Source organism: Piliocolobus tephrosceles, chromosome 2 (assembly GCF_002776525.5).
Source record: "Piliocolobus tephrosceles isolate RC106 chromosome 2, ASM277652v3, whole genome shotgun sequence".
NCBI lineage: Eukaryota > Metazoa > Chordata > Mammalia > Primates > Cercopithecidae > Piliocolobus > Piliocolobus tephrosceles.
This window is the reverse complement of record NC_045435.1, coordinates 88,763,278-88,789,345: the sequence shown is the minus strand read 5'-3', so window position 1 is coordinate 88,789,345 and position 26,068 is coordinate 88,763,278. Positions and strand designations below refer to the sequence as shown.

Below are 26,068 nucleotides of genomic sequence, written 5' to 3'. Positions count from 1 at the left end.
AGGAAAAAAAAAAGCAGATTCCTGGGCCCCACTCCAGACCTAATAAATAAGAAACTGAGGGTGGCTCCCTGCAGCCTGTTTTAACAAGCTCTCCCAGAGCTCATTGGACTCGGACTCGTAAAACAAACACATCCCTCCCTCCCAACTTACCTCCAGCTACACTGCCAACCTCTGTCCAGGGCCCCCTGTAAGGGACAGAGACCTTGAGGCCCTGGCTCTGCACTGTCACTACCCACAACACGCAGATTCAGTCTGATTCCCAGTTGACCCAAAGCCTTGCTCTTCACTGCCATAGGCAAAAGGGAAATGAACCTGGCTAAGATCCAGGCAGAATATTTTGGGAATGAAATCCTATTTGGCTTTCCAGCAAGTGAGGAACAGTACTTTTTTTTTTTTTTTTTTTTTTTTGACGGAGTCTCGCTCTATCGCCTAGGCTGGAGTGCAGTGGCGTGATCACTGCAAGCTCCACCTCCCGGGTTCACACCATTCTCCTGCCTCAGACTCCTGAGTAGCTGGGACTACAGGCGCCTGCCACCATGCCTGGCTAATTTTTTTGTATTTTTAATAGAGATGGGGTTTCATCGTGTTAGCCAGGATGGTCTCAATCTCCTGACCTCGTGATCCTCCTACCTCGGCCTCCCAAAGTGCTGGGAAGCGCTGGGATTACAGGTGTGAGCCACCGTGTTTGGCCTTTTTTTTTTTTTTTTTTTTTGAGACAGAGTTTCACTTTTGTTGCCCAGGCTGGAGTGCAGTGGCATGCTCTTGGCTCACTACAACCTCCACCTTCCGGATTCAAGCGATTCTTCTGCCTCAGCCTCCCGAGTAGCCTGGACTACAGGCATGCGCCACTATGCCCAGCTAATTTTGTATTTTTAGTAGAGATGGGGTTTCACCATGTTGGTCAGGCTGGTATCGATCTCCTGATCTCATGATCTGCCCGCCTCGGTCTCCCAACGTGCTGGGATTACAGGCGTGAGCCACTGCGCCTGGTGAGGAACAGTACTTTTACTGCTGGACTTTAGGCTGGACCAACTCAATTCTTGGTCCAAAGTTGGGTATTTTCGCCTTCCCCTCCAGCCCCGGGGATTAAATCTGTTTCTGCTTGTGTTGAAGAGGTCTTCCTTGGCCTGGTTCCAGATCTTCTTTTTCATTTTTTAAACTTTTAATAGAGTTGGGGTTTCACTATGCTGCCCAGGCTGGTCTCAAAATCCTGGGCTCAAGGGATCCACCCGCCTCAACCTCCCAAAGTGTTGGGATTACAGGCGTGAGCCACCACACCCGGCCCTGGCTCCAGATCTTTACCAGGTTTACTTTGTGAGCCACTAAATAAGATGGGGCTGCCAATTTGCCAGAGGCACGTGAGTGGTAGTTCGGAACAATTGTTAGGACCTAGAGGGAACTAACTTTGAAACTTCCTTAGATGACATTGAGCTAAGGATTAGCATTATTTTCCCCCCAAAAGCCCCATTCCATCTTCCTGCCTCCCATCCACATGACAGCTGGTTTGGATTTGCTGGAGAGTGAGCTTGGCAGGGTCCTAGCCCTGGGCCGCGCCGAGCCGCCTACTGAAGGCCCAGGGCTGTGGTGAGCGAGGGCGGCCTGCCGATACCCTCGCCTAGGCTCGGGCCTCGGGTCCGCCCGGCCCGCAGGGGGCGCGCGGCGCTCGGAGCGGCTGCTCCCGTTCTCTTCGCCCGGTCCCTGCCGCGCACTGGCCGCAGGGTCGGCGGGAGCACGATGGCGGCCGCCAGGAGACTCATGGCGCTGGCCGCCGGCGTCTCTCCGCGCCTGCGGCCGCTGGGTCCCCGCGCTGCTGGGCGACAGGGTCGCTCGCGCGGCTTCTCATCAGGCTGCGCCCACCCCGACCGCACCAAGGAGGCCCCCGAGGCCGAGTCAGGGATGGCCCCCGGCGGGCCTGGGGAAGGCGACGGAAGCATGGTGAACGGTGAGGGCATCGGCGGGGGCGGGCGGTCCGCAGCGCCCTTGACTCCTGGGATGGCAGAGCTAGGGACGCGGGCCGAAATCGGGCCTGGCGGCCGGGGGTCCTCTCTTCCATAGTGGCCAAGTTCGCCATCCGTCGGCGCGCAGCGGCCCTGCTGTTTGTAAAGCTTAGCGTGGCACAGGCCCGAATGGACCCTTAGAGTGCCTGTTGCCAGCAAGAATAGGTGAGAGGTGCGAGACCTCGAGGGAGTGGGGAAAACGAGTAAAGTCCAACTCCTGCCAGGATGAGTGGCCAAGGGCTAGAGCTTCTAGGGACAAGCATGCCCTCACCAGTGTGAGAAATAGCCCAAAATAACTCCTGGGACATCAGGATCTCAAACAGACAGAATGACCAGCTTTGTGCCTCCCAAATAGTGCAGAGAATAAAACTGTTGAAAGCATCAAGGGTGGGTAGAGAGTGCCAGCTTTCACCAACCTTACAGAGCTGAAGTGGGCGTGGGGGGGTGGGAGTCTCAGTGCAGCTCTCTTGTTAAACCAGTGGGTGTAGTGGGCTACTCAAAGTTGGGTCCCTCTGTGACCAACCCCCCATCCCCGCCCCGCCCAAATCCACTTAGATGTGGTTTCTTAACTGCTTGACTCTTAGTTGCTTTACAAGTTACCGCTTAGAGGGAGACAGGATCAGGTGTCCTCCATCCTGGCCACTTGACACAGGAGTCTGTCCCAAGGAAACAGTCTCAAACCAGGCAGCAGAGTTACATCAGAATACTTGGAGGCACTTTTTCTTTTTCTTTTTTTTTTTTTTTGAGACGGAGTCTTGCTCTGCCGCCCAGGCTGGAGTGCAGTGGCCGGATCTCAGCTCACTGCAAGCTCCGCCTCCTGGGTTTACGCCATTCTCCTGCCTCAGCCTCCCGAGTAGCTGGGACTACAGGCGCCCGCCACGTCGCCCGGCTAGTTTTTTGTATTTTTTAGTAGAGACGGGGTTTCACCGTGTTAGCCAGGATGGTCTCGATCTCCTGACCTCGTGATCCGCCCGTCTCGGCCTCCCAAAGTGCTGGGATTACAGGCTTGAGCCACCGCGCCCGGCCACTTTTTCAAAATACAGAGCCGCCTCCAACATCGCTCCCATTCTCAGGTCCCCTGTGGGGAGCTGGATGTCCATGCGGTGAAAAAGCTCCCCAGGTGATCAGTATACACACAGGTGCACATGTGCATATCTACATCTCCTTTTGGAGCTGCCAGAGGCTACAGTGGAGAATGATATGGTCCCCCCATATTCCTAGCAGACCTCTTCATGACCTGGTTAAGCCTTGTGTCTGGTACAAGCTTACTCTAGGTAGATAATCTCTTCCCTTTCTGCTCTGGGATTAATCCAAAAAACAAGTGAAAAGAAGCGAGGTACCTCTCATGATATCTGATGCATCAATTTTCCCCTTGACTCCAGAGAACTTGGGGGAGGAATAGTTCATGCCTGCTCAGATATAGAGGTTTTCTTTTTTCTTTTTTTGAGATGGAGTTTCACTCTTGTTGCCCAGGCTGGAGTGCAGTGGCGTGATCTTGCCTCACCACAACCTCCGCCTCCCGGGTTCAAGCGATTCTCTTGCTTCAGCCTCCCAAGTAGCTGGGACTACAGGCGCCTGCCACCAGGCCTGGCTAATTTTTTTGTATTTTTAGTAGAGACAAGGTTTCACGAGGTTTCACTATGTTGCCAGGCTGCTAGTCTCGAACTCCCGACCTCGTGATCCGTGTGCCTTGGCCTCCCAAAGTGCTGGGATTACAGGTGTGAGCCAATGCGCCCAGCCAGATGTAGAGGTCTTTAATCAGTCCCCACACATAGTTTGGTTCTGTGGGAGCCTTTTGCAGTGTGCTTAGTTATGGTTGAGAGCTGGGGCCCGGTATTCAGCATCTGGATCTCATCACTTGAGACACATGGGGCCAGGTCTCTCTTGTGTGTGTCTTATTTTAGGAAGAGCCTTGCATTGTCTTGATCTCCAGTTTGTGTGTGTGGTGGATTTTTGTTTTTGTATTTTTTGCTTGTTTGTTTGTTTAGTGTCTTCTTTCAGACATCAGACTAGGGGGGTTTATTGACCAAGCAGGCTTTTGTAGGTGATGTATGAAATAAGGAGGTTGGGCGGGTAGAGGATGCTGGTAGCTTCCCTTCTGTGGTGTGCGGGTCATTGGCCCTTCTTCAGGAGATGGTTATTCAAGTGGGTCTGGCCCCACTCTTCCCTGTAAACCCTGAAGTCATTCCTCTTTTATTTTCCAAGATGCTCCTGGGTGGTTTGGGGTCATGAGACAACATCCTCAGAATCCAGCCCAGGGTTGCCCTGATACACACCCCATGGAGTTTTTAAAAGAAAAAGAACAACTGTAATGCTTTTGTTCTTATTTTCTTAGCTTCTAGGGACCTATTAAAAGAATTCCCACAGCCCAAAAATCTTCTCAACAGTGTGATTGGAAGAGCCCTCGGCATCTCACATGCAAAAGACAAACTAGTCTACGTGCACACAAATGGACCGAAGAAAAAGGTAACTGCTGGTGGCAACGAAAAACATTGGTATGACTCAGAAAGGAGGCTGTTTGTCCTTTCTCTCTTAGGTTTCCTTGTCAAGGAGGCCATAGAATGGGTTTCTTGAATTAAAATGGTTAGCAGAGACTCAGAGCAAAGCTAGGTTTGAAGAAGAGCCAGAATATGCATGCCTGGTTTAGTGAAGGGGAACACAGGCAAATGAGGTGCCATCTTATCTAAGACGGCCCCACACAGATCCTTGGTTTTTGTTCCCCATTGACTAAGGACTGCAGAGGGTTAGAGTTGATGAGAATTCTTGCTCGTAAAGTCTTATAGATTCTGGAACCATAGAAGCATGCCGGCAACCCATTCTGGGTGATTTTTTAACATTTATTTTTGTAGAGACAGAGTAAGAGTCTCTCTGTTAGCCAGGCTGGAGTGCAGTGGCACAATCATAACTCACAGTAACCTCAAACTCCTGGGATCAAGTGATCCTCCCGGCTCAGCCTCCAAAGTAGCTGGGACTAAAGACAGGTGCCACCACACTCGACTAGTTTTTTGTATTTTTTGTAGAGACGGGTTCTTGTTATGTTGCTCAGGGTGGTCTCAAACCCCTTGGTTCAAGGGATCCTCCTTCCTCAGCCTCCCAAAATGCTGGGTGCCACCACTGCTCTCAGCCTGGATGATTTTTAAAGATAAAGATGGGGCCTGGTTATGGTGGTTCATGCCTGTAATCCCAGCACTTTAGGAGGCAGAGTAGGGAGGATCCTTTGAGCCCAGGGGTTTGGGACTAGCCTGGGCAGCATAGACCCCATTTCTACAAAAAATGAAAAAGTTACCCAGACATTGTGGTGCAGGACTGTAGTCCCAGCTACTAGGGAAGCTGAGATGAGAGGATTGCGTGAGCACAGGAGGTTGAGGCTGCAGTGAGCTGTGATTGCACCACTGCACTCCAGCCTGGGCAACAGAGTGAAATCCTGTCCCCCACAAAAAAACAAAAAGATGAGGCCGGGCACGGTGGCTCACGCCTGTAATCCCAGCACTTTGGGAGGCCAAGGTGGGTGGATCATGAGGTTAGGAGATCGAGACCATCCTGGCTAACATGGTGAAACCCCATCTCTACTAAAAGTACAAAAAAGTAGCCGGGCGTGGTGGCGGGCACCTGTAGTCCCAGCTACTTAGGAGGCTGAGGCAGGAGAATGGTGTGAACCCGGGAGGCGGAGCTTGTAGTGAGCCGATATCGTGCCACTGCACTCCAGCCTGGGTGACAGTGCAAGACTCCGTCTCCAAAAAAAAAAAAAAAAAGGGGGGGGGGTGGGGGCGGTGGCTCAGGCTTGTAGTCCCAGCACTTTGGGAGGCTGAGACGGGCGGATCACGAGGTCAGGAGATCAAGACCATCCTGGCTAACACAGTGAAACCCCGTCTCTACTAAAAACACAAAAACTAGCTGGGCGAGGTGGCGGGCGCCTGTAGTTCCAGCTACTTGGGAGGCTGAGGCAGGAGAATGGCGTAAACCCGGGAGGCGGAGCTTGCAGTGAGCTGAGATCTGGTCACTGCACTCCAGCCCGGCCGAGGGAGCGAGACTCCGCCTCAAAAAAAAAAAAAAAAAAAGGAAGATGATTCCAGCTTGGCCTCTAGCTAGAACATGGCACTTCGAAGAAACAAAACAACTTGGGGTAAAACAAATGGTTTCACAGTGAGACAGTTAAGAGTCTTATAAGGAGTTAATGATGGGATTGGGGTTCTGTCCTCTGTTTTCAACTCTGAACCTAGCACATTGCTGCTGTGAGGTCTGCTGCTGTGAGGTCCACCACTGTTTATTCTCCATGTAATTTGCAACAACTTTGTAGTCTGGAGTGGCAAGAGTTCTGATTTCTCTCTTCTCTTTCTCAGAAAGTCACACTGCACATAAAGTGGCCCAAGAGCGTGGAGGTAGAAGGCTATGGCAGCAAGAAGATCGATGCTGAGCGGCAGGCTGCAGCTGCGGCCTGCCAGCTGTTCAAGGTGACCCTCCCTCAGTGAAAGCCATGCAGACCTTCCTCCTGGGAAACTCCTTGCCCTTTGTTCTTATTAGTAGAAGTTGGCCCAGTGTTCTACCACTCTCCTGTCCTGAGCCTTTCCCACTTCCTGATTCCTTTCTTACTGTTCAACCAATGACATATATATATATATATATATTTATTTATCTATTTATTTTCTGTATTTTGGATTTTTTTTTTTTTTTTCTTTCGAGTCAGAGTTTTACTCTGTTGCCCAGGCTGGAGTGCAGTGATGTGACCTTGGCTCACTGCAACCTCCACCTCCTAGTTTCAAGTGATTCTCATGCCTCAGCCTCCCAAGTAGCTGGGATTACAGGCACCCACCACCACTCCTGGCTAATACTTGTATTTTTAGTAGAGAGGGGGTTTCACCCTGTTGGCCAGGCTGGTCTTTTTTGTTGTTTGTTTGTTTTTTTTTTTTTTTGAGATGGAGTCTCGCTCTGTCACCCGGGCTGGAGTGCAATGGCCGGATCTCAGCTCACTGCAAGCTCCGCCTCCCGGGTTTACGCCATTCTCCTGCCTCAGCCTCCTGAGTAGCTGGAACTACAGGCGCCCGCCACCTCGCCCGGCTAGTTTTTTGTATTTTTTAGTAGAGACGGGGTTTCACCGGGTTAGCCAGGATGGTCTCGATCTCCTGACCTCGTGATCCGCCCGTCTCGGCCTCCCAAAGTGCTGGGATTACAGGCTTGAGCCACCGCGCCTGGCCAGCCAGGCTGGTCTTGAACTCCTGACCTCAACTGATCTACCTGCCTCGGCCTCTCAAAAGTGTTGGGATTACAGGCATGGGCTCGTAATCTATTTTCTGTGGTTTTAAAAACTACAGAGAGGAACTGCTTATGAAAAACTTCCAATATACAGCATGATGGATATATTTCCGTGTTGGTTTCTGTTTTTCTTTTCTCATCATTCCATGTAGGTTTTTCTCCATAGCAATGTAGTCCTGTCTTACTTTATTTTTATTTTTTATTTTTTTTATTTTTTTTGAGATGGAGTCTTGCTCTGTTGCCCGGGCTGGAGTGCAGTGGCACGATCTCAGCTCACTGCAAGCTCCGCCTCCCGGGTTCATGCCATTCTCCTGCCTCAGCCTCCCGAGTAGCTGGGACTACAGGCGCCCGCCACCATGCCCGGCTAATTTTCGTATTTTTAGTAGAGACAGGGTTTCACCGTGTTAGCCAGGATGGTCTCGATCTCCTGACCTTGTGATCCACCTGCCTTGGCCTCCCAAAGTGCTGGGATTACAGGCACTTTTTTCATTTTTAGTAGAGACGAGGTCTCACTATGTTGCTCAGGCTGGTCTCTAACTCCTGGCCTCGAACAATCCTGCCTCCACCTCCCAAAGTACTGGGTTTACAGACATGTGGCACCGTGCTGGCTCTCTTTTTTTTTTTGAGACAGGGTCTTGCTCTGTTGCCCAGACTGGAGTGCAGTGACATGATCATGGCTCACTGCAACCTCGACCTCCCAGGCTCAAGCCATCCTCCCACCTCAGCCTCCCCAGTAGCTGGGACTGCAGGCCTGCACCACCATGCCTGGCTAATGTTTTTGTATTTTTTGTAGAGATGGGGTTTTTCCATGTTGTCCAGGCTGGTCTCAAACTCCTGGTCTCAAGCCATTCTCCCACCTCAGCCTCACAAAGTGCTGGGATTGCAGGTGTGAACCACTGCGCCTGGCCAGGTTCCTAAGTCTTCGTCTCTGCTCCGACAAGAGAAAGCCACAGGATGCATATTCCCTCAGCTTCTCTTCTTCTCATGGTCTCCAGGCTTTTACTGTTCCTTTCTCTTTCCTGCATTTGAACAGGAAGGTCCCTGTTGCTATTCTGGGCCCCCATAATACCCATCTCTTTTCTCTGTTCTTGTAGTAGTCCATTGCTATAAAGGAATATATGAGACTGGGTAATGTATTTAAAAAAAAAAAAAAAAAAGAGGTTTATTTGTCTAACAGTTCCGCAGACCGTACAAGAAGCCTGGTGCCAGCATCTGCTTGGCTTCTGGTGAGGCCTCAGGAAGTCATAGTGGAAGGGAAGGGGAGCTGGTGTGTCCCACAGCAAGAGATAAGCTAGAGTCACTGAAACAACTAGCTCCTGTGTGAACTAACAGGGCAAGAACTCATTCATTACTGTGGGGAGAGCATCAAGCCATTTATGAAGGATCTGCCCCCATGACCCAAACACCTCCCACCAGGCCCACCTTTGTCAATGGGGATCACATTTTGGCATGAGATGTGGAAGAGTCAGATACCCAAACTGCAACAGTCCCCAAACTGCAACAGTCCCCTTTCTCTGTGTCTCTTCTGCATCTCCTCTCTCGCCCTTTTGTTTATTTTTCAGATTCTTCCTCTTCTGGTTCTTTTCTGTAGGCCTCAAAAATACTCAGTGCTCTGATTTTCTCCCTTGGCTCTGATCCACTGCAAACAACTCTGTGCTTGTATTTTCTCCACTCTGCTGACTTGGCCATCTTCTTTCATGTCCTCTAGTTACCTTTTTTTTTTTTTTTTTTTTTAAATAGAGATGGGGTCTTGCTATATTGCTGAGGCTGGTTTTGAACTCCTGGGTTCAAGCCATCCTCCCACCTCAGCCTCCCAAAGTGCTAGGATGACAGGCATAAGCCACTGTACCCAACCTATGTGTATTTTACTCAATTTAAAAAATAGAAAAAAAAAAATGCTTAAGTGGACCACTCTAAATACTTTTCCGTGTTGCACACTTCAGGTATTTAGTTTTCTCTCTCAAGGCCTTTTCCTTTTTTTTTTTTTATTCCTCTCTCCCATCGTCTTGGCATTTTCCTTATTGTTGAACCTTGAACTATTCTTAATGAATGGTTATATCTGAAGGGGCTGATAAAATTATCCATTTTATATTAACTTGAGAGCCAGTTAATACCTTTTTTTTTTTTTTTTAAATAAAGATAGGATCTTTGTCTGTTGCCCAGACTGGTCTCTGATTCCTGGGCTGAAGTGATCCTTCTGCCTCGGCCTCCCAAAGTGCTGGGATTACAGGTATACGCTGACTGCCTGGCCTCTGTGTACATCTGTATCCCCTCAGTGCTCTGTAGCCTTGGCACTGCCATGCATTTTTTCCTCAGCCACTGAAAGACCTTTGCTTCTCTTTTCTGTCTAGGTCACTCTCAAGTACCTTTTCCTCTTCCACCCTCTAAAACATCTTGATTGATTGATTGATTGATTGATTGATTGAGATGGGGTCTAGCTATGTTGTCCAGGCAGGTCTTGAACTCCAGAGCTCCTGCCTCAGCTCCCAGGTAGCTGGGATTACAGGCACACACAACCATGCCCAGCTAATTTTCTTTCCTCCCTGAGGAATCTTGTCTCTTATAGGTTCAACCATTCTCCTGTGTTTAATGTCTCGAAAATATCCATCTCCCATAGGGTAGTTCTACCTCAGTGGTTCTCAACCATGGATAATTTTGTTCCTCATGGAACATCTAATTCTTTTTTTTTTTTTTCTTTTTGAGACGGGGTCTCACTTTTGTCCAGGCTGGAGTGCAGTGGCGCAGTCTCAGCTCACTGCAGTCTCTGGCTCCTGGGCTCAAGTGATCCTCCCACCTCAGCCTCCCAAGTAGCTGGGACCACAGGTGTGTGCCACCATGCTCAGCTAATGTTTTTATATTTTCGGTAGAGACAGGGTTTTGCCATATTGGCCAGGCTGGTCTCAAACTCCTAAGCTCAAGCAGTCTGCCTGTCTTGGCCTTCCAAAGTGCTGGGATTACAGGTGTGATCCACTGTGCCTGGCCTCTTTTTTTTTTCCCTGTAAAGATGGTGTCCCACTATGTTGTCCAGGCTGGTCTTGAACTCCTGAGCTCCAGTGATCCTCCCACCTTAGCCTCCCAAAGTGCTGGGATTATAGGTGTGAGTCATGGCTCCTGGCATAGTTATTTTTTTATTTTCTTTAATGTGTACAATACGATGTTTCATACTCGTATACACTTTCATAAACACAGAATGAAATGAATACTATAGTCAAGCAAATTAACATATCCATCACCTCAAATAGTTATCTTCTTTTGTGGTAAGAGCACGTAAGGCTGGGCATGGTTGCTCATGCCTGTAATTCCAGCAATTTGGGAGGCTGACGTAGGCGGATCAGTTGAGCCCAGGAGTTTGCGACCAGCCTGGGCAACAGGGCGAAAAGCCTTTTTTGTATTTTACAAAAAATACAAAAATTAGCAGGGCGTAGTGGTGTGTGCCTGTAGTCCCAGCTACTTGGGAGGCTGAGGTGGGAGGATTGCTTGAACCTGGGAGGCAGAAGTTGCAGTGAGCCGAGATCATACCACTGAACTCCAGCCTGGGCAGCAAAGCAGGACTCTCTCCCTCAAAAAAGGAAAAAAAAAAAAAAAAAAGAGCACCTAAAATGTACTCTTGGCCTGGCGCTGTCTCATGCCTGTAATCCCAGCACTTTGGGAGTCCAAGGCGGGCAGATCACGAGGTCAGGAGTTCGAGACCAGCTTGGCCAACATGGTGAAACCCTGTCGCTACTATAAAGACAAAAATTAGCCAGGCGTGGTGGTGCTTGTAGTCCCAGCTACTTGGGAGGCTGAGGCAGGAGAATCTGTTGAACCCAGGAGGCGGAGGTTGCAGTGAGCCGAGATCGCGCCACTGCACTCCAGCCTGGGCAACAAGAGCAAAACTCTGTTTCAAAAAAAAAAAAAAAAAAGAAAATGTATTCTCTTAGCAAATTTCCAGTTTATAATACAATATTATTAATTATAGTCATTATGGTGTACCTTAGATCTTTAGACTTACTCTTCTTATATATATGTAACTTTATATTCTTGGACCTACATCTCCCCATTTCTCTTTTCTTCCTGCCCCTGGTAACCACCAGGCCTACTCTGTTTCTGTGTATTCAGCTTATTTTAGATTCCACATGAGAGATCATGTGGTATTTTCATTTTGTTTTGTTTTTGAGACCGAGTCTCAGTCTATTGCCCAGGCTAGAGTGCAGTGGCACGATATTGGCTCACAGCAACCTCCGTCTCCTAGGTGCAAGCAATTCTCATGTCTCAGCTTCCCAAGTAGCTGGGACTACAGGCATGTGCCACTACGCCCAGCTAAATTTTGTATTTTTTGTAGAGATAGGGTTTCACCATGGTGGCCAGGCTGGTCTTGAACTCCTGACCTCAAGTGATCTGCCTGCCTTGGCCTCTCAAAGTGCTGGGATTACAGGTGTGAGCCACTGTTCCCGGCCCATGTGGTATTTTCTTTGTGTCTGGCTTACTTAGCATAACGTCTTCCAGGTTTATCCATGTTTTTACTTTTATTTATTTATTTTGAGACAGGGTCTTGCTCTGTGGCCTAGGCTGGAATGCAGTGGTGCGATCATGGCTCACTGCAGACTCCACCTCCCGGGCTCAAGAGATCCTCCCACCTCAACCTCTGGAGTAACTGAGACTGCCGGTGTGCACCACCACACCTGACTATTTTTGTAGAGATGGGGTCTTCCAGTGTTGCCCAGACTGGTCTTGAACTCCTGAGCTCAAGTGATCCACCTGTCTCAGCCTCCCAAAGTGCTGGGATTACAGGCATAAGCTACCACACCTGGCCGGATCTCCTCTTCTTTAAAGGGTGAATAATATCCTGTTGTGTAGATGCACCATTCATCCTTTGATAGACGCTTAGGTTGTTTCCGTATCTTGACTGTTGTGAATAATGCTGCAGTTAACATAGGAGTGCAGACATCCCTATGAGATGAGGATTTCATTCCCTTTGGGTATATACCCAGAGCAGATACTTCTGGACCATATGGTAGTTTTATTTTTAATTTTTTGAGGAACTTCTTTATTTTTTATTTGTTTTTTTTTGGTTTTGAGACAAGAGTCTTGCTCTGTTGCCCAGGCTAGAATGCAGCAGTGCGATCTCGGCTCACTGCAGCCTCTGCCTCCTGGGTTCAAACAATTCTCCTGCCTCAGCCTCCCGAGTGCCTGCAATTACAGGCATGTGCCATCATGCCTGGCTAATTTTTTTTTTTTTTTGAGATGGAGGTTCACTCTTGTTGCCTAGGCTGGAGTGCGGTGGCGCAATTTTGGCTCACCGCAACATCCGCCTCCTGGGTTCAAGCAGTTCTCCTGCCTCAGCCTCCTGAGTAGCTGGGATTACAGGCATGCGCCACCACGCCCGAAATTTTGTATTTTTAGTAGAGATGGAGTTTCTCCATGTTGGTCAGGCTGGTCTGGAACTCCCGACCTCAGGTGATCCGCCTGCCTTGGCTTCCCATAGCGCTGGGATTACAGGTGTGAGCCACCGCGCCTGGCCAATTTTTTGTACTTTTAGTAGAGATGGGGTTTTACCATGTTGGCCAGGCTGGTCTCGAACTCCTGACCTCAGGTGGTCCACCTGCCTCAGCCTTCCAAAGTGCTGGGATTACAGGCGTGAGCCACTGCGCCTGGCTCTCTTTTGGGTTTTCTATATATAAGATATGTCATCTGTAAGCAAGGATAATTGTACTTCTTTCTAGTTTGGATGCCTTATTTTCTTGTCTGACTGCTCTTTCTAGTACTTTTAGTACTATGTTGAACAAAAGTGCTGAGAGTGACCAGGGGCCATTTGGCAATGTGTGTAGGGATGTTCGTTGGACACAGGTGGAGGAGTGCCACTGGCAGCTGTAACAAGGCCAGGAACGCTTCTTCCCAGCTCACAGTACATAGGACATCCCCTGTGGCATAGAGTTACCCTGCCCAGAATAGCAATTATGCTGAAGTTGAGAAATCCTTCTCTGCCTGGCTGACTGGCTGGCTGCATGTTTGAAGGCACTTTAAACTCAGACTTTTGTTTTTTGAGATGGAGTCTTTCTCTTTCGCCCAGGCTGGAGTGCAATGGTGCAAAGGCATGATCTTGGCTCATTGTAACCTCTGTCCGCCTCCTGGATTCAAGTGATTCTCCTGCCTCAGCCTCCCTCATAGCTGGGATTACAGGTGCCCGCCACCACACCTGGCTGATTTTTGTATTTCTAGTAGAGATGGGGTTTTACCATGTTGGCCAGACTGATCTCAAACTCCTGACCTTAGGTGATCCGCCTGCCTCTACCTCTGCCTCCCATAGTGTTGGGATTACAGGCATGAGCTACTGTGCCCGGCCATCCCAGCCTGTCTGAAGCAGGTCATTATCACATTTTTCTCCATCTCTTTTTCTCTTCCCCATCTATGTGTATAGTTTTGTTTTGTTTTGTGACGTAGTCTCGCTCTGTCGCCTAGGCTGGAGTTCAGTGGTGCAATCTCGGCTCACTGCAACCTCCGCCTCCTGGGTTCAAGCGATTCTCCAGCCTCAGCTTCCCGAGTAGCTGGGACTACAGGCACACAGCACCATGCCTGGCTAATTTTTGTATTTTTAGTAGAGACAGGGTTTCACCATATTGGCCAAACTGATCTTGAACTCCTGACCTTGTGATCCACCTGCCTCTGCCTCCCAAAGTGCTGGGATTACAAGTGTGAGCCACCGCGCCCAGACTAGTTGTTTTTGTTTTTTTGCTCATAGTGTCCCTAAATGGGTGTGAGATGAGATCTCGTTGTGGTTATAGTAGTTGTTTTTTGTTCTATAACTCAGCCTTTTATTCTCTAATAGCTGTACTCCCAGTTCTTCAGTGTTTCCCTTTCCCCCCAAACCAGATGTCTTTTTCCGCATTGCCCACAGGCTTGGTGAGACGTGCTGGCAGCGCAAAGGGGACTGAGTCAGCAGCCACAGCCGAGAAGAAGGTGTCCACGGGAGGACATAAATGCATCCCAGCCTCCTAAATAGAAGAGGCTTATTCTTGAAGAATGGTCCTTGCCAGGGATGAGGGCTGGAGCAAGGCACTCCAGACACAGGCCACTGTGGCTTAGAGCCCGGGTGAATATGCGTGGCTGTGGGGAATGAGAATGAATGTGGGTCCGCCTGCCGGGTCATGGGGTAGATGGGCAGGGAGGAGCTAGAACTCCAGGGCCTTCGCTGTCGCAGGGGCAGAATGATTTGATCCTGTGGCTGCTGGGGCTTCTGACTAGTGGTAATTGATGGAATGACACAGCCAAGTTTGCCTTTAGGAAAAGTCACTGACAGCAGTAGTTTTTGGCAAGACCAGAGACAGGGACACTGGATGGAAGAGAACGCCAGCGGCAGCAGTGGAGGCGGTTTCTTCAAGGGTATTAGAGGGCTGGGCGTGAGGGCTCACGCCTGTAGTCCTAGCACTTTGGAAGGCCGAGGCGGGTGGATCACAAGGTCAGGAGCTCGAGACCAGCCTGGCCAACATGGTGAAACCCCATCTCTACTAAAAATACAAAAATTAGCCGGGCATGTTGGTGCGCGCCTGTAATCCTAGCTACTCAGGAAGCTGAGGCAGAAGAATCGCTTGAACTCGGGAGGCAGAGGTTGCAGTGAGCCGAGATAATGCCATTGCACTCCAGCCTGGGTGACAGAGCAAGACTCTGTCTCAGAAAAGGAGGAACAACAACAAAAAGGTATTAGAGAAGTTGCACGGATAGCGCCTGGACAGTTGAGGAGGCGGAAGGAAGAACGGGTTGGTGGAGCAGCATGTGCCAGTGAGGGGAGCTGTGGACGAGCAGTGGGTTGGCGCCTAGGTTATGGCGAGAACAGTGGCAAGTGGATGTTGGTACAGCTCAGAACCGGTGCGGGAGCATGGCCAGGACCAGCAGTGAGCCTGTGGGGACGAGATCCTCGTGTCTAGCGAGAGTGGTTGCAAAGGCAGGGGGAGAACGGTGCTGTCCTGCTGGGGAAGCCAGGCCAGGGAGGGATGCTTGTATTGCTGCTCTGTGGAACCAGAGGCATTCTTGTCAGAAGTGAGGCGGTGACGCAAAAGTGTGGCAGCTGAGCCCTGGATTGGGTCCTGCCCCAAGGGTTCACGGGTGTGTGTGTGGCATGCCTTGGCCCCATCTTCTGTCCCCGAATCCTCCTGTTTTCATGCGTCTATTCTTAATAGACGAACTTTAGAATTGGTTTGTCAAATGCTTAATAAGAAGCCTCTGCAGACGTTGATTGAAATTGTGTTAAATTTATGGATTAATTTAAGAGGTTTTTGTCTCCTCGCACATAAAAGTTCTATCATCCAGGAACATATATCTCCCTGGATTTACATCCTTTTGCCAAGTTGTATGGTTAGTCCTTACCTTTCTGACCCACCGTAGTTCATCTTAGGTAGGTGATGGTTTTTGTTACTGTTGTGAATAGAATTTTAAAAATTAAATTTAATTATCTCAAAAACCCAAGAAGAAAGTTTTAGGAAGGCAGGCCGTGGTCACTCTCCAGCTTGTCATGAGTCAGGTGGGACTGAAAGCTCATCATAGAGAGGTTCCTGGCCCGTGACTCCTGCCATCTGCTGTCACATGGACCTGACATTCACCTGACAAGCTGTGTTTTTGCTGTCCCTCAGACTTTGTCGCCTTTACCACTCCCAGTGGCAACTCCTGCAACCTATGCTTTCTTCGCATTTGCTCCTGTTCTCTCAGCTGCTCACTCATCTCGCTCATGTCTTTGTTCCTTAGACCCTGGCCGTCTGCATTTCTCTTCTGCCACTTAAATTCGTTTTTTCTTTTTTTTTGGAGATAAGGTCTTGCTCTGTCACCCAGGCTGGAGTTCAGTAGTGCGATCATGACTCACTGCAGCCTCGATCTGTAGGGCTCAAGTGATCTTCTTGCCTCAGTCTCCTGAGTCGCTGGGACTGTAGGCACATACCACCATCCCTGGCTAACTGCCTCTTATATTCTGAACTGCTTGAGGGCAAGGACCATGTCTTGTCTCTCCTGCTGATGTTCAGGTGGCCAACATGTTGCTGTGTACATGCTAGAGACTTAGGCAATGTTTAATTTATGTTTTCTGTAGAAAAGTATGAAGCTGTAACACATTTAAAATCCTATTTTTGTATAAATAGCTTTAACATTTCAAGTTATTTCTCTAGAATGTATTCCTAACATAGGATTCTTATATTCTCTCTCTTTTTTTTTTGAGTTGGAGTTTTGCCGGAGGTTCGCTTTTGTTGCCCGGGCTGGAGTGCAGTGGTGCGATCTCAGCTCACCACAACCTCTGCCTCCTGGGTTCAAGTGATTCTCCTGCCTCAGCCTCCCGAGTAGCTGGGATTACAGGCATGTACCACCACGCCTGGCTAATTTTGTATTTTTAGTAGAGACGGGGTTTCTCCATATTGGTCAGGCTGGTCTCAAATTCCCGACCTCAGGTGATCCGCCTGCCTCGGCCTCCCAAAGTGCTGGGATTACAGGCGTTAGCCACCATGCCCAGTCTTCAGGATTCTTATAAGAATATATATAACTTCTTATAACAGAAGTTATATCTGTTTCATGGTGTGGGCTACATAGGTTTTTTTTTTTTTTTTTTTCCTTTTTTGGAGTTACTCTCTTTTGCCCCGGTTTGGGTTCCGCCTTCCCCATCTCTGCTCAGTGCAACCACTACCTCCCGGCTTCAAGCGATTCTCCTGTCTCAGCCCCCCGAGTAGCTGGGATTACAGGTGCCCACCACCACGCCCAGCTAATTTTTGTATTTTTAGTAGAGATGGGGTTTCGCCATGTGGGCCAGGCTGATCTTAAACTCCTGATCTCAAGTGATCCTCCTGCCTGGGCCTCCCAAAGTGCTGGGATTACAGGTGTGAGCCACTGTGCCCGTCCGGCTACGTATATTTTTTTTTTTTTTTTTTTTTTTTGAGACAGAGTCTCGCTCTGTCGCCCAGGCTGGAGTGCTGTGGCGCGATCTCGGCTCACTGCAAGCTCCGCCTCCCGGGTTCACGCCATTCTCCTGTCTCAGCCGCCCGAGTAGCTGGGACTATAGGCGCCCGCCACCACGCCCGGCTAATTTTTTTGTATTTTTAGTGGAGACGGGGTTTCACCGTGTTAGCCAGGATGGTCTCGATTTCCTGACCTCATGATCCGCCCGTCTCGGCCTCCCAAAGTGCTGGGATTACAGGTGTGAGCCACCACGCCCGGCCCTATGTACTTTTAAATTGCTGTATTTACTGCAGCTTCCTAGATCACTATGTGAATTTATCTTCTTGGGTTCAGTGTGGTGGCTCATGCCTGTAATCCTAGCACTTTGGGAGGCCAAAGTGGGCGGATCACTTTGGTCCAGGAGTTCAGGACCATCCTGGGCAACATGGTGAAGCCCTGTCGCTACAAAAATTCTCTGGGCTTGGTGGTGCATACCTTTAGTCTCAGTTACTTTGGAGGCTGAGGTGGGAGGGTCACCTGAGCCCAGGAGGCAGAAGTTGTAGTGAGCCGTGATTGTGCCACTGCACTCCAGCCTGGGTGACAGAGCGAGACCCTGTGTCAGAAACACAAAAAACAAACAGTATCTTCTGCTCTCCCATTGCCACGTGGGGTTATTTGTTTGTATCAAAGCTAGGCATCTTTCAGTGTTCCATACCCAGTTCTGGACTAGGGGCTGAAGTGGGTAAACAGATGAAAAACCATGGCTCCACAACACAAGGGACTTAATGGTGTAGCTGGATGTGGGCCAGGCTGACTGAGGTGTAAAGATGGTATGAATCCTTAAAACATCCCTTTTCCCCTCCAGGGTTGGGGTCTACTGGGTCCCCGGAATGAGTTGTTTGACGCAGCCAAATACCGAGTGCTCGCTGATCGCTTTGGCTCCCCTGCTGACAGCTGGTGGCGTCCTGAACCCACCATGCCCCCTACTTCCTGGCGGCAGCTGAATCCGGAGAGCATTCGGCCAGGGGGACCTGGGGGCCTATCCCGCTCTTTGGGCCGGGAAGAAGAAGAGGATGAGGAGGAAGAGCTAGAAGAAGGGACCATAGATGTTACCGACTTCTTGTCCATGACCCAGCAGGATTCCCACACCCCACTCAGGGACTCAAGGTACAGACTGGGGATGGGGATGCAGCGGAGGCTGGCTGTGCCTTGACATGGGGATGGGCGAATGTTCTCTGCTAGCTTTCTCTGAGATGGGAGTGCCCCTGCCTCACATTGCAGCCTGTGTGTCCCGTCACTCCGTGTGTGTCTGCCCATTCTTGGGGGACAGCCAGCTGTGGTCTTCTACGTGGCTGGGCTTTTGCAGAACAGCAGCACGGAGACCCTGCTCTCTGCTGTCTTATCTATGTGAGGGAATGGAGGGCGCAGTCCCCATCCAGTGTGGCTGTGGGAGGAGCAGAGACGCCCAGTTTCCCATCCATTTCATGCCTCCTGGCCTTTTGGCTCCCTGCTGCAGTGCAGTGTCCTCACCCTCACATCTCAGAGCCTCAGGGAAATTGGTCCAGGAAGAGAGAAGATTCTTTCAGCTAAACTTTTGGTCCTCCCAGGGGGAGTTCCTTTGAGATGACAGATGATGACAGTGCCATCAGGGCTCTGACCCAGTTTCCACTTCCCAAGAACCTTCTGGCCAAGGTGATTCAGATTGCAACGTCATCCTCCACAGCTAAGGTGAGTTGGGTCTCCTAGAAGTGTGTGTGGGGGCCATTTACTTGGTCATGTCTGGTGTTCCCCAAAGGCAGGTTTACAGAGGGGGCCTGTTCCTCCAGCCCACACCTAGGCCAGCTGGTGGAACTCCCGCTTAGAAGGAAAAGCAGTAGGTGTGACAGAATGGAGATCAAGTCTCAGCAGCACAGGGAGTGGGCTGGGGGCCGCAGGAGCAGAAGACCCATACCTGTTCTGGGCGGTGGATTGTCAGTGGGGAGGGGTTAGAGGTGTGGGTCTTGGTGAGGTATGAGTTTCTCTCTTGCTACCAGGCAAAGGGGCTTCGGTTAGGCAGAGCTTCTGTCCAGGTGCAGGGTCTTTTTGCTCCCGTAGGATGTGCCTGGTTTTTAGCTCATGCTGACAGCTTCAACCCACAGCTGCCACGAAGGTGCCTAGATGACAGTGGGCTAGGAGGGCAGGTGGTGGAATTGCCCAAGCACTGTCTTCTGCAGTGGAAGTCGAGGTATAGCAGGAGAAGCGAGCCTGGGACTAGAGTGCCCGAGCCCATGGGCCTGCTCCTGGCTCTGCAGCAGCACCTCTAGCATGGCTCACGCCGGGCACCTGCTGAGATGGTGGCTCATTCTGTCTCTGGGCTCCTTGGCATTCTGAGAATGCCCCAAGTCTCTTCCCATTCCCTACATTTCTGTAACCATCTCTCTTGCCTTCCATGTAGAATCTCATGCAGTTTCATACTGTTGGCACCAAGACCAAGCTATCTACACTCACCCTGCTCTGGCCCTGCCCCATGACCTTTGTTGCCAAAGGGCGCCGCAAAGCAGAGGCTGAGAATAAGGCGGCAGCCTTGGCCTGCAAGAAACTGAAGGTGAGTCCAGGAAGGTCCTGGGTGTGATGCATGAGAATGTCTTGAAGCTCCCCTCTGCCAGTGGCAAATGGGTCCCATTTTTTAGGAAATGAAACCACCACAGCAGGCCTTTTGCCTGGCACAAAGACAGCTGGTCTGCAGGCCGCGCTTGTAGGCCCTGTGGCTGTTGCCACAGCTTTCCCAGAGCCCCTGTGGAGATGCTTTGACTGTGACCCAGCCTTTTCCACACTGTTGGCCTGAACCTGGTGAGGCCGGGAGGAAACTTGCTCATTGTTCTGAATAGTATAAAGCCGGGAGGAGCCGGGCCTGTTTTGAGAGGCAGACCTAGTGTCCAGTATGATCCTGATAACCCGGGTTTTGTGGCCAAAATGAAGAATGTGACTTGTGACTGCAGTGAAGATTGAGGAAGCAGTCAGCATCAAGGTAGAGACAGTGTGGCAGACGGCTGGCAGTTCTCTTTTTCTTGAGACAGGGTCTCTGTGGCCCAGGCTGGAATGTAGTGGCACAATCATGGCTCACTGCAGCCTTGACCTCCTAGGCTTAAGCGATCCTCTCACCTTAGCATCCTGCATAGGGCTGCGCCACCACTCCCAGCTAATTTTTAAACATTTTTTGTAGAGACAAGGGTCTCACTGTGTTGCCAAGGCTGGTCTTGAAATCTTGGGCTCAGTCAGTCTTTCTGCCTTCACTTCTAAAGTGTTGGGATTGCAGGCATGAGCCACAGTTCCTGGCCATGGCAGTTCTCTTGAAAGGGGCTGTGGAGTTAGCTGACGGCACAGTAGTGGGAGGGCGTTGGGATTGTGTCTGACTGCCTGAGGAGTTAGTAATCTCAACCCATGTTGGTGGAGGTTTAGTTTGCAGAACAAGACAGAAATGGGCCTGCTTTACTCTGAATGGTCAGGTGCACCATTTCATGGGTACAGTTGGCCCCGGGAACCACGTTTTAGTTATAGCTGATGGTGAGAGGTAACAAGAACCTGGAGAAAATGAGGAAGAGGGGACAGGCAGGTGGTGAGATAGAAGGCATAGATGTGCTACCTGTGACTCGAGGGCAGAACAAGGACTGATCGTAGAACTGGAGGCATCTGAGCTTTGGCCTGACGCACACGCACTGAGCAGAGGCACCTTGGCATGGTAGGGCCTGTCTGGGAAGGAACAAGCTTTTGCAGTGGCCGGAGGGCCATTTGTCAGGCTGGTAGATAAAACCCATGAAGTCTGGGGAGAGGGCGGAAGCCTGTTCCTGCAGCAAGGAGCTTATGTTGGCACCTCCTGCGGAACGAGGACCAGATTCCTGTCCTTGGGGTCCTTACAGCTGAGGCAGGGGTTGGCCCCTGTTGTGGAAAAACTTCTTTAAGGAGGAAGTGTTTGATCTGGGCTCCGAAGGGTGAGCAGAGTCCAGGCATTAGAGGTGACAGAAACACAAGACTAGTTTTACCCACGTGCCTGAGGTATTGGAATGCCATGTTTTATCTCTGGCGAGGTGGCTTTAGGTATGTAAGGAGGTAAGACACAGTGTTTTCCTTGCAGTGGCTTGTTTGATCAAGTTGCATTATAATCGGCATTTATAGGAAATTCCATGTGTATCTGTATATGATGGGGTTACAGATGGGTCAGGTGCCACGTAGGGACTGGGAGGTGGGATGGAAGGATTGGGGGAGGAAGGCTTTGATGAGGCAGCAAAGGAAGAGGGAGTCTGTGGGGTGTGTTCTAGCGTCATTGAGGGCCTGGTCTGGCTGGTCTGAGGGTACATGTTGGGAATTCACGGAGGTGACAGGGGCCTATTGTGGTGTTGGAGGGGCTCTAGCCGCACAGTGAGTGGTTTCTCCTCAGGGCCTTCAGACGTAGGGCTGTTCTGCTGTGACACGTCAGGTTTAGCTTTTCTTTTCTTTTTTTTTTTGAGACGGAATCTCGCTCTATCGCCCAGGCTGGAGTGCAGTGGCCGGATCTCAGCTCACTGCAAGCTCGGCCTCCCGGGTTTACGCCATTCTCCTGCCTCAGCCTCCCGAGTAGCTGGGACTATAGGCGCCCGCCACCTCGCCCGGCTAGTTTTTTGTATTTTTTAGTAGAGATGGGGTTTCACGGTGTTAGCCAGGATGTTGTTTAGCTTTTCTTGAATTAACTTTATTATTATTTTCTTCGAGACAGAGTCTCGCTCTGTCGCCCAGGTTGGAGTGCACCATCATGATCTCCGCTCACTGCAACCTCTGCCTTCAGGGTTCAGGTGATTCTTGTGCCTCAGCCTCGCTAGTAGCTGGGACTATAGGTGCTGGCCACCCGCCCGGCTAATTTTTTTCTTTTTTTTTGAGATGGAGTCTGGCTCTGTCGCCCAGGCTGGAGTGCAGTGGCACAATCTCGGCTCATTGCAAGCTCCGCCCCTCCAGGTTTGAGCAATTCTCTGCTTCAGTCTCTGGAGTAGCTGGGATTACAGGCGCGTGCCACCACGCCCGCCTAATTTTTTGTAGTTTTAGTAGAGGTGGGGTTTCACCATCTTGGCCAGTCTGGTCTTGAACTGCTGACCTCATGATCCACCTGCCTTGGCCTCCCAAAGTGCTGGGACTACAGGTGTGAGCCACTGCGCCCAGCTAATTTTTGTATTTTTAGTAGAGACGGGGTTTCACCATGTTGGCCAGGCTGGTCTTGAACCCCTGACCTCAGGTGATTTGCATGCCTCGGCCTCCCAAAGTGCTGGGATTATAGGTGTGAGCCACCGCACCTGGCCTGAATTAGCTTTAGTTCATTTTTTAAAATGTTTATTTTGGTAAGTTTACATTTTCCTAGTTCATAATTTCTGTCTCTATCACCATGTCAGCCAAGATCCAAAATCTCTTAGACATTACTTGGCACAACTTCTGCCTCGGAGCTCTTAAGCTTGTCTGGGCTGGTTTTTGGGGAGCCCTAGAGCATAGACTGAGTCTTGCATATCTCCCTGCAGAGCCTGGGCCTGGTGGACAGGAACAATGAACCGCTTACACACGCCATGTATAACCTGGCCTCTTTGCGTGAGCTGGGTGAGACCCAGCGCCGACCGTGCACCATCCAGGTGCCCGAGCCCATCCTCCGCAAGATAGAGACCTTCCTGAACCATGTAAGAGGCCCTGCATCCCTCATCACCCTTGCCCCCTGTAGTCTGCCTCCATCTCTCCAGACTGAAGGCCTCTACCTGCGACAGGCAGTAGTACCTCCCCATTCTCTTCACTGAGATTGGGGCCTGGGTGCCCCCGGCCTGAGCAGCCCAGTCTTGCCCACAAGGATCCCGGGGCAGTCACGGACTCAATTAATCCTGTGCCTAGTGGGTTGGGCCACAACATCTGACCCAGGCGGATCCTGCAGAGTGGCTGGTTGTGTGGTAATGAGGAATTTCTTTTTCATTGTTTTGCTTGCCTCCCTGCCCCCCAGTACCCTGTGGAGAGTTCATGGATTGCCCCAGAACTCCGGCTGCAGAGTGAAGACATCTTGCCCTTGGGCAAGGACTCAGGGCCTCTCAGTGACCCTATCACAGGCAAGCCCTATGTGCCCCTGTTGGAAGCAGAGGAGGTACGTCTCAGCCAGAGTCTGCTAGAACTGTGGCGGCGGCGAGGGCCAGTCTGGCAGGAGGCCCCCCAGCTACCTGTGGATCCACATCGGGATACCATCCTCAACGCCATTGAGCAGCACCCGGTGGTGGTCATCTCTGGGGACACAGGCTGTGGGAAGACCACACGCATCCCCCAGCTGTTGCTGGAGCGCTATGTGACCGAGGGCCGCGGTGCCCGCTGCAATGTGATCATCACCCAACCTCGCCGTATCTCTGCTGTGTCTGTGGCACAGCGGGTCAGCCACGAACTGGGCCCCTCCCTGCGCCGGAACGTGGGCTTCCAGGTGCGGCTGGAAAGTAAGCCCCCAGCCCGAGGTGGGGCCCTGCTCTTCTGCACTGTGGGTATCCTGCTGCGTAAGCTGCAGAGCAACCCCAGCCTGGAGGGTGTGAGCCACGTCATCGTGGATGAGGTGCACGAGCGGGACGTGAACACAGACTTTCTGCTGATCCTGCTCAAGGGCCTGCAGCGGCTCAACCCGGCCCTGCGGCTGGTGCTCATGAGTGCCACAGGGGATAATGAGCGCTTCTCCCGATACTTTGGTGGCTGCCCCGTCATCAAGGTGCCTGGCTTCATGTACCCAGTCAAGGAGCACTACCTGGAGGACATCCTGGCCAAGTTGGGCAAACACCAATACCTGCACCGGCACCGGCACCATGAGGTGAGGGACACCCCATCCCACCCGAGGCTCCTGGCCTTTCCTCCGCGGATGTCCCTCCTCCCTGGCCCTGGGGCTTGGTGGCCTGGGGCAAGTTACCCTCCCCAGTCCTCAGTTTCCTTGATAGAAACTGGGGACTAACCCCACGTGCGTGGCACGCCTGTGAGGATTGGAGTTGATGTCAAGCGGCTCCGTCTCACTGAGTCAGGTGGCTGTGTCCTTGGCATGACCCCTTACCCCGGGGCTGTGACTGTGGCCTCTCTTCCCCACCCCAGTCTGAGGATGAATGCGCACTCGATTTGGACCTTGTGACTGATCTGGTTCTGCACATCGATGCTCGTGGGGAACCAGGTGGGTGCCTCCCCATCTGCCCCATGCCAGCCCTGGCCACGCTTGCAGAAGCAGCTGGCTCATGCCCCAGGGCTCCTTTGCAGGTGGGATCCTGTGCTTCCTGCCTGGGTGGCAGGAGATCAAAGGAGTGCAGCAGCGCCTCCAGGAGGCCCTGGGCATGCACGAGAGCAAGTACCTCATCCTGCCAGGTGAGAGCCCGGCCAGAGGGACCAGGGACCTTCGAAAACCAGCCTGGCCTCTGTCCTGGGGACTGACCCAACTGGGACTCCGGGGGTCCCGGTTTCTGACCAAGCTGCGGCACTTTTCACTGGGCATAGTGTTTATCTGCACCTGTTTCATCAAAATGGGGTCAAAATCCTTGTCCTGCCCACATTCCAGGGGGGAATTCTGGTGGAAGCAGTGCCCATAACCAGTGTGTATCTTGCCCACCAGTGCACTCCAACATCCCCATGATGGATCAGAAGGCCATATTCCAGCAGCCTCCAGTGGGGGTGCGCAAGATTGTCTTGGCCACCAATATTGCGGAGACTTCCATCACAATCAACGACATCGTGCATGTGGTGGACAGTGGGCTGCACAAGGAAGAACGCTATGACCTGAAGACCAAGGTGGCACCTACCTTCCGGGCCTGGCCAACCACTGGGGGAGGGACTCCGTTTTGAGGTGGTCTGCAGCCCAGATCTAACTTAGACCTGTTTTGTGTGTCTTGAGAAGGCCACGCTTGTGGGGTCTCAGTGTTCCTGATGTGGGGGGGCTGGTGAGGGTTACTCGGAGTGGGGAAGCACTGAGGAAGTGGTATCTGTGTGCTGCTTACCTGCCCCCTCCTCCAGGTGTCCTGCCTGGAGACAGTGTGGGTGTCAAGAGCCAATGTGATCCAGCGCCGGGGCCGAGCGGGCCGCTGCCAGTCAGGCTTTGCCTACCACTTGTTCCCTCGAAGCCGGCTGGAGAAAATGGTCCCTTTCCAAGTGCCAGAGATCCTGCGCACGCCTCTCGAGAACCTGGTGCTCCAAGCGAAAATCCACATGCCTGAGAAGACGGTGCGGTGGGGCAGGGTGGGGGCTGGCCTGGGGACCAGGCAGGTGGGAGGCAGGCTCATGGCGGGCTCTGGCTCTGTTGTAGGCGGTGGAGTTCCTGTCCAAGGCTGTGGACAGTCCAAACATCAAGGCAGTGGACGAGGCTGTGATTTTGCTCCAGGAGATTGGTATGTAGGGGCTGGGCTGGGCTGGGCTGGGGAGGAGCTCCTGAGGGTGGCACTGACAGCTGAGCCGTTGCAGGGGTGCTGGACCAGCGGGAGTACCTGACCACCCTGGGGCAGCGCCTGGCTCACATCTCCACTGACCCCCGGCTGGCCAAGGCCATAGTGTTGGCCGCCATCTTCCGTTGCCTGCACCCGCTACTGGTGGTGGTTTCCTGCCTTACCCGGGACCCCTTCAGCAGCAGCCTACAGAACCGGGCAGAGGTGGACAAGGTCAGTCCTGACTCCTTCCTGGAGCCCTCCACCCACTGCTGTTCTGAGGGGGCGTTGTCTAGCCCCTGCCTGCGACCTGGCTGCCCTCTTCTCCCCTCCCAGGTGAAAGCACTGTTGAGCCACGACAGTGGCAGTGACCACCTGGCCTTTGTGCGGGCTGTCGCCGGCTGGGAGGAGGTGCTGCGTTGGCAGGACCGCAGCTCCAGGGAGAATTACCTGGAGGAAAACCTGCTCTACGCACCTAGCCTGCGCTTCATCCACGGTCAGCTGGGCCCAGGCCTGCTTTCTTGAGCCCCTCCTGCT

At 51.6% G+C, this 26,068-nt stretch overlaps 1 protein-coding gene across 4 annotated transcripts in view; it reads left to right on the top strand.

The window, feature by feature from the left end:
- Positions 1–26,068, top strand: part of DHX30 (DExH-box helicase 30) — a 51,600-nt gene that overhangs the window by 24,450 nt on the left and 1,082 nt on the right. For 2 of the 4 annotated variants that reach the window (XM_026454857.1, XM_026454856.2), the window contains 14 exons: positions 4,333–4,463; positions 6,338–6,448; positions 17,998–18,299; positions 18,740–18,860; positions 19,567–19,716; positions 22,649–22,801; positions 23,113–23,949; positions 24,222–24,297; positions 24,381–24,485; positions 24,730–24,905; positions 25,128–25,334; positions 25,417–25,498; positions 25,572–25,765; positions 25,868–26,027. In XM_026454857.1, the coding sequence (XP_026310642.1) occupies positions 4,333–4,463; positions 6,338–6,448; positions 17,998–18,299; positions 18,740–18,860; positions 19,567–19,716; positions 22,649–22,801; positions 23,113–23,949; positions 24,222–24,297; positions 24,381–24,485; positions 24,730–24,905; positions 25,128–25,334; positions 25,417–25,498; positions 25,572–25,765; positions 25,868–26,027 (2,805 nt within the window). Of the gene's footprint in view, positions 1–1,653; positions 1,943–4,332; positions 4,464–6,337; positions 6,449–14,142; positions 14,317–17,997; positions 18,300–18,739; positions 18,861–19,566; positions 19,717–22,648; positions 22,802–23,112; positions 23,950–24,221; positions 24,298–24,380; positions 24,486–24,729; positions 24,906–25,127; positions 25,335–25,416; positions 25,499–25,571; positions 25,766–25,867; positions 26,028–26,068 lie in introns of those variants that run through there. The other 2 variants (XM_026454855.1, XM_023231611.2) reach the window with 2 other exon arrangements.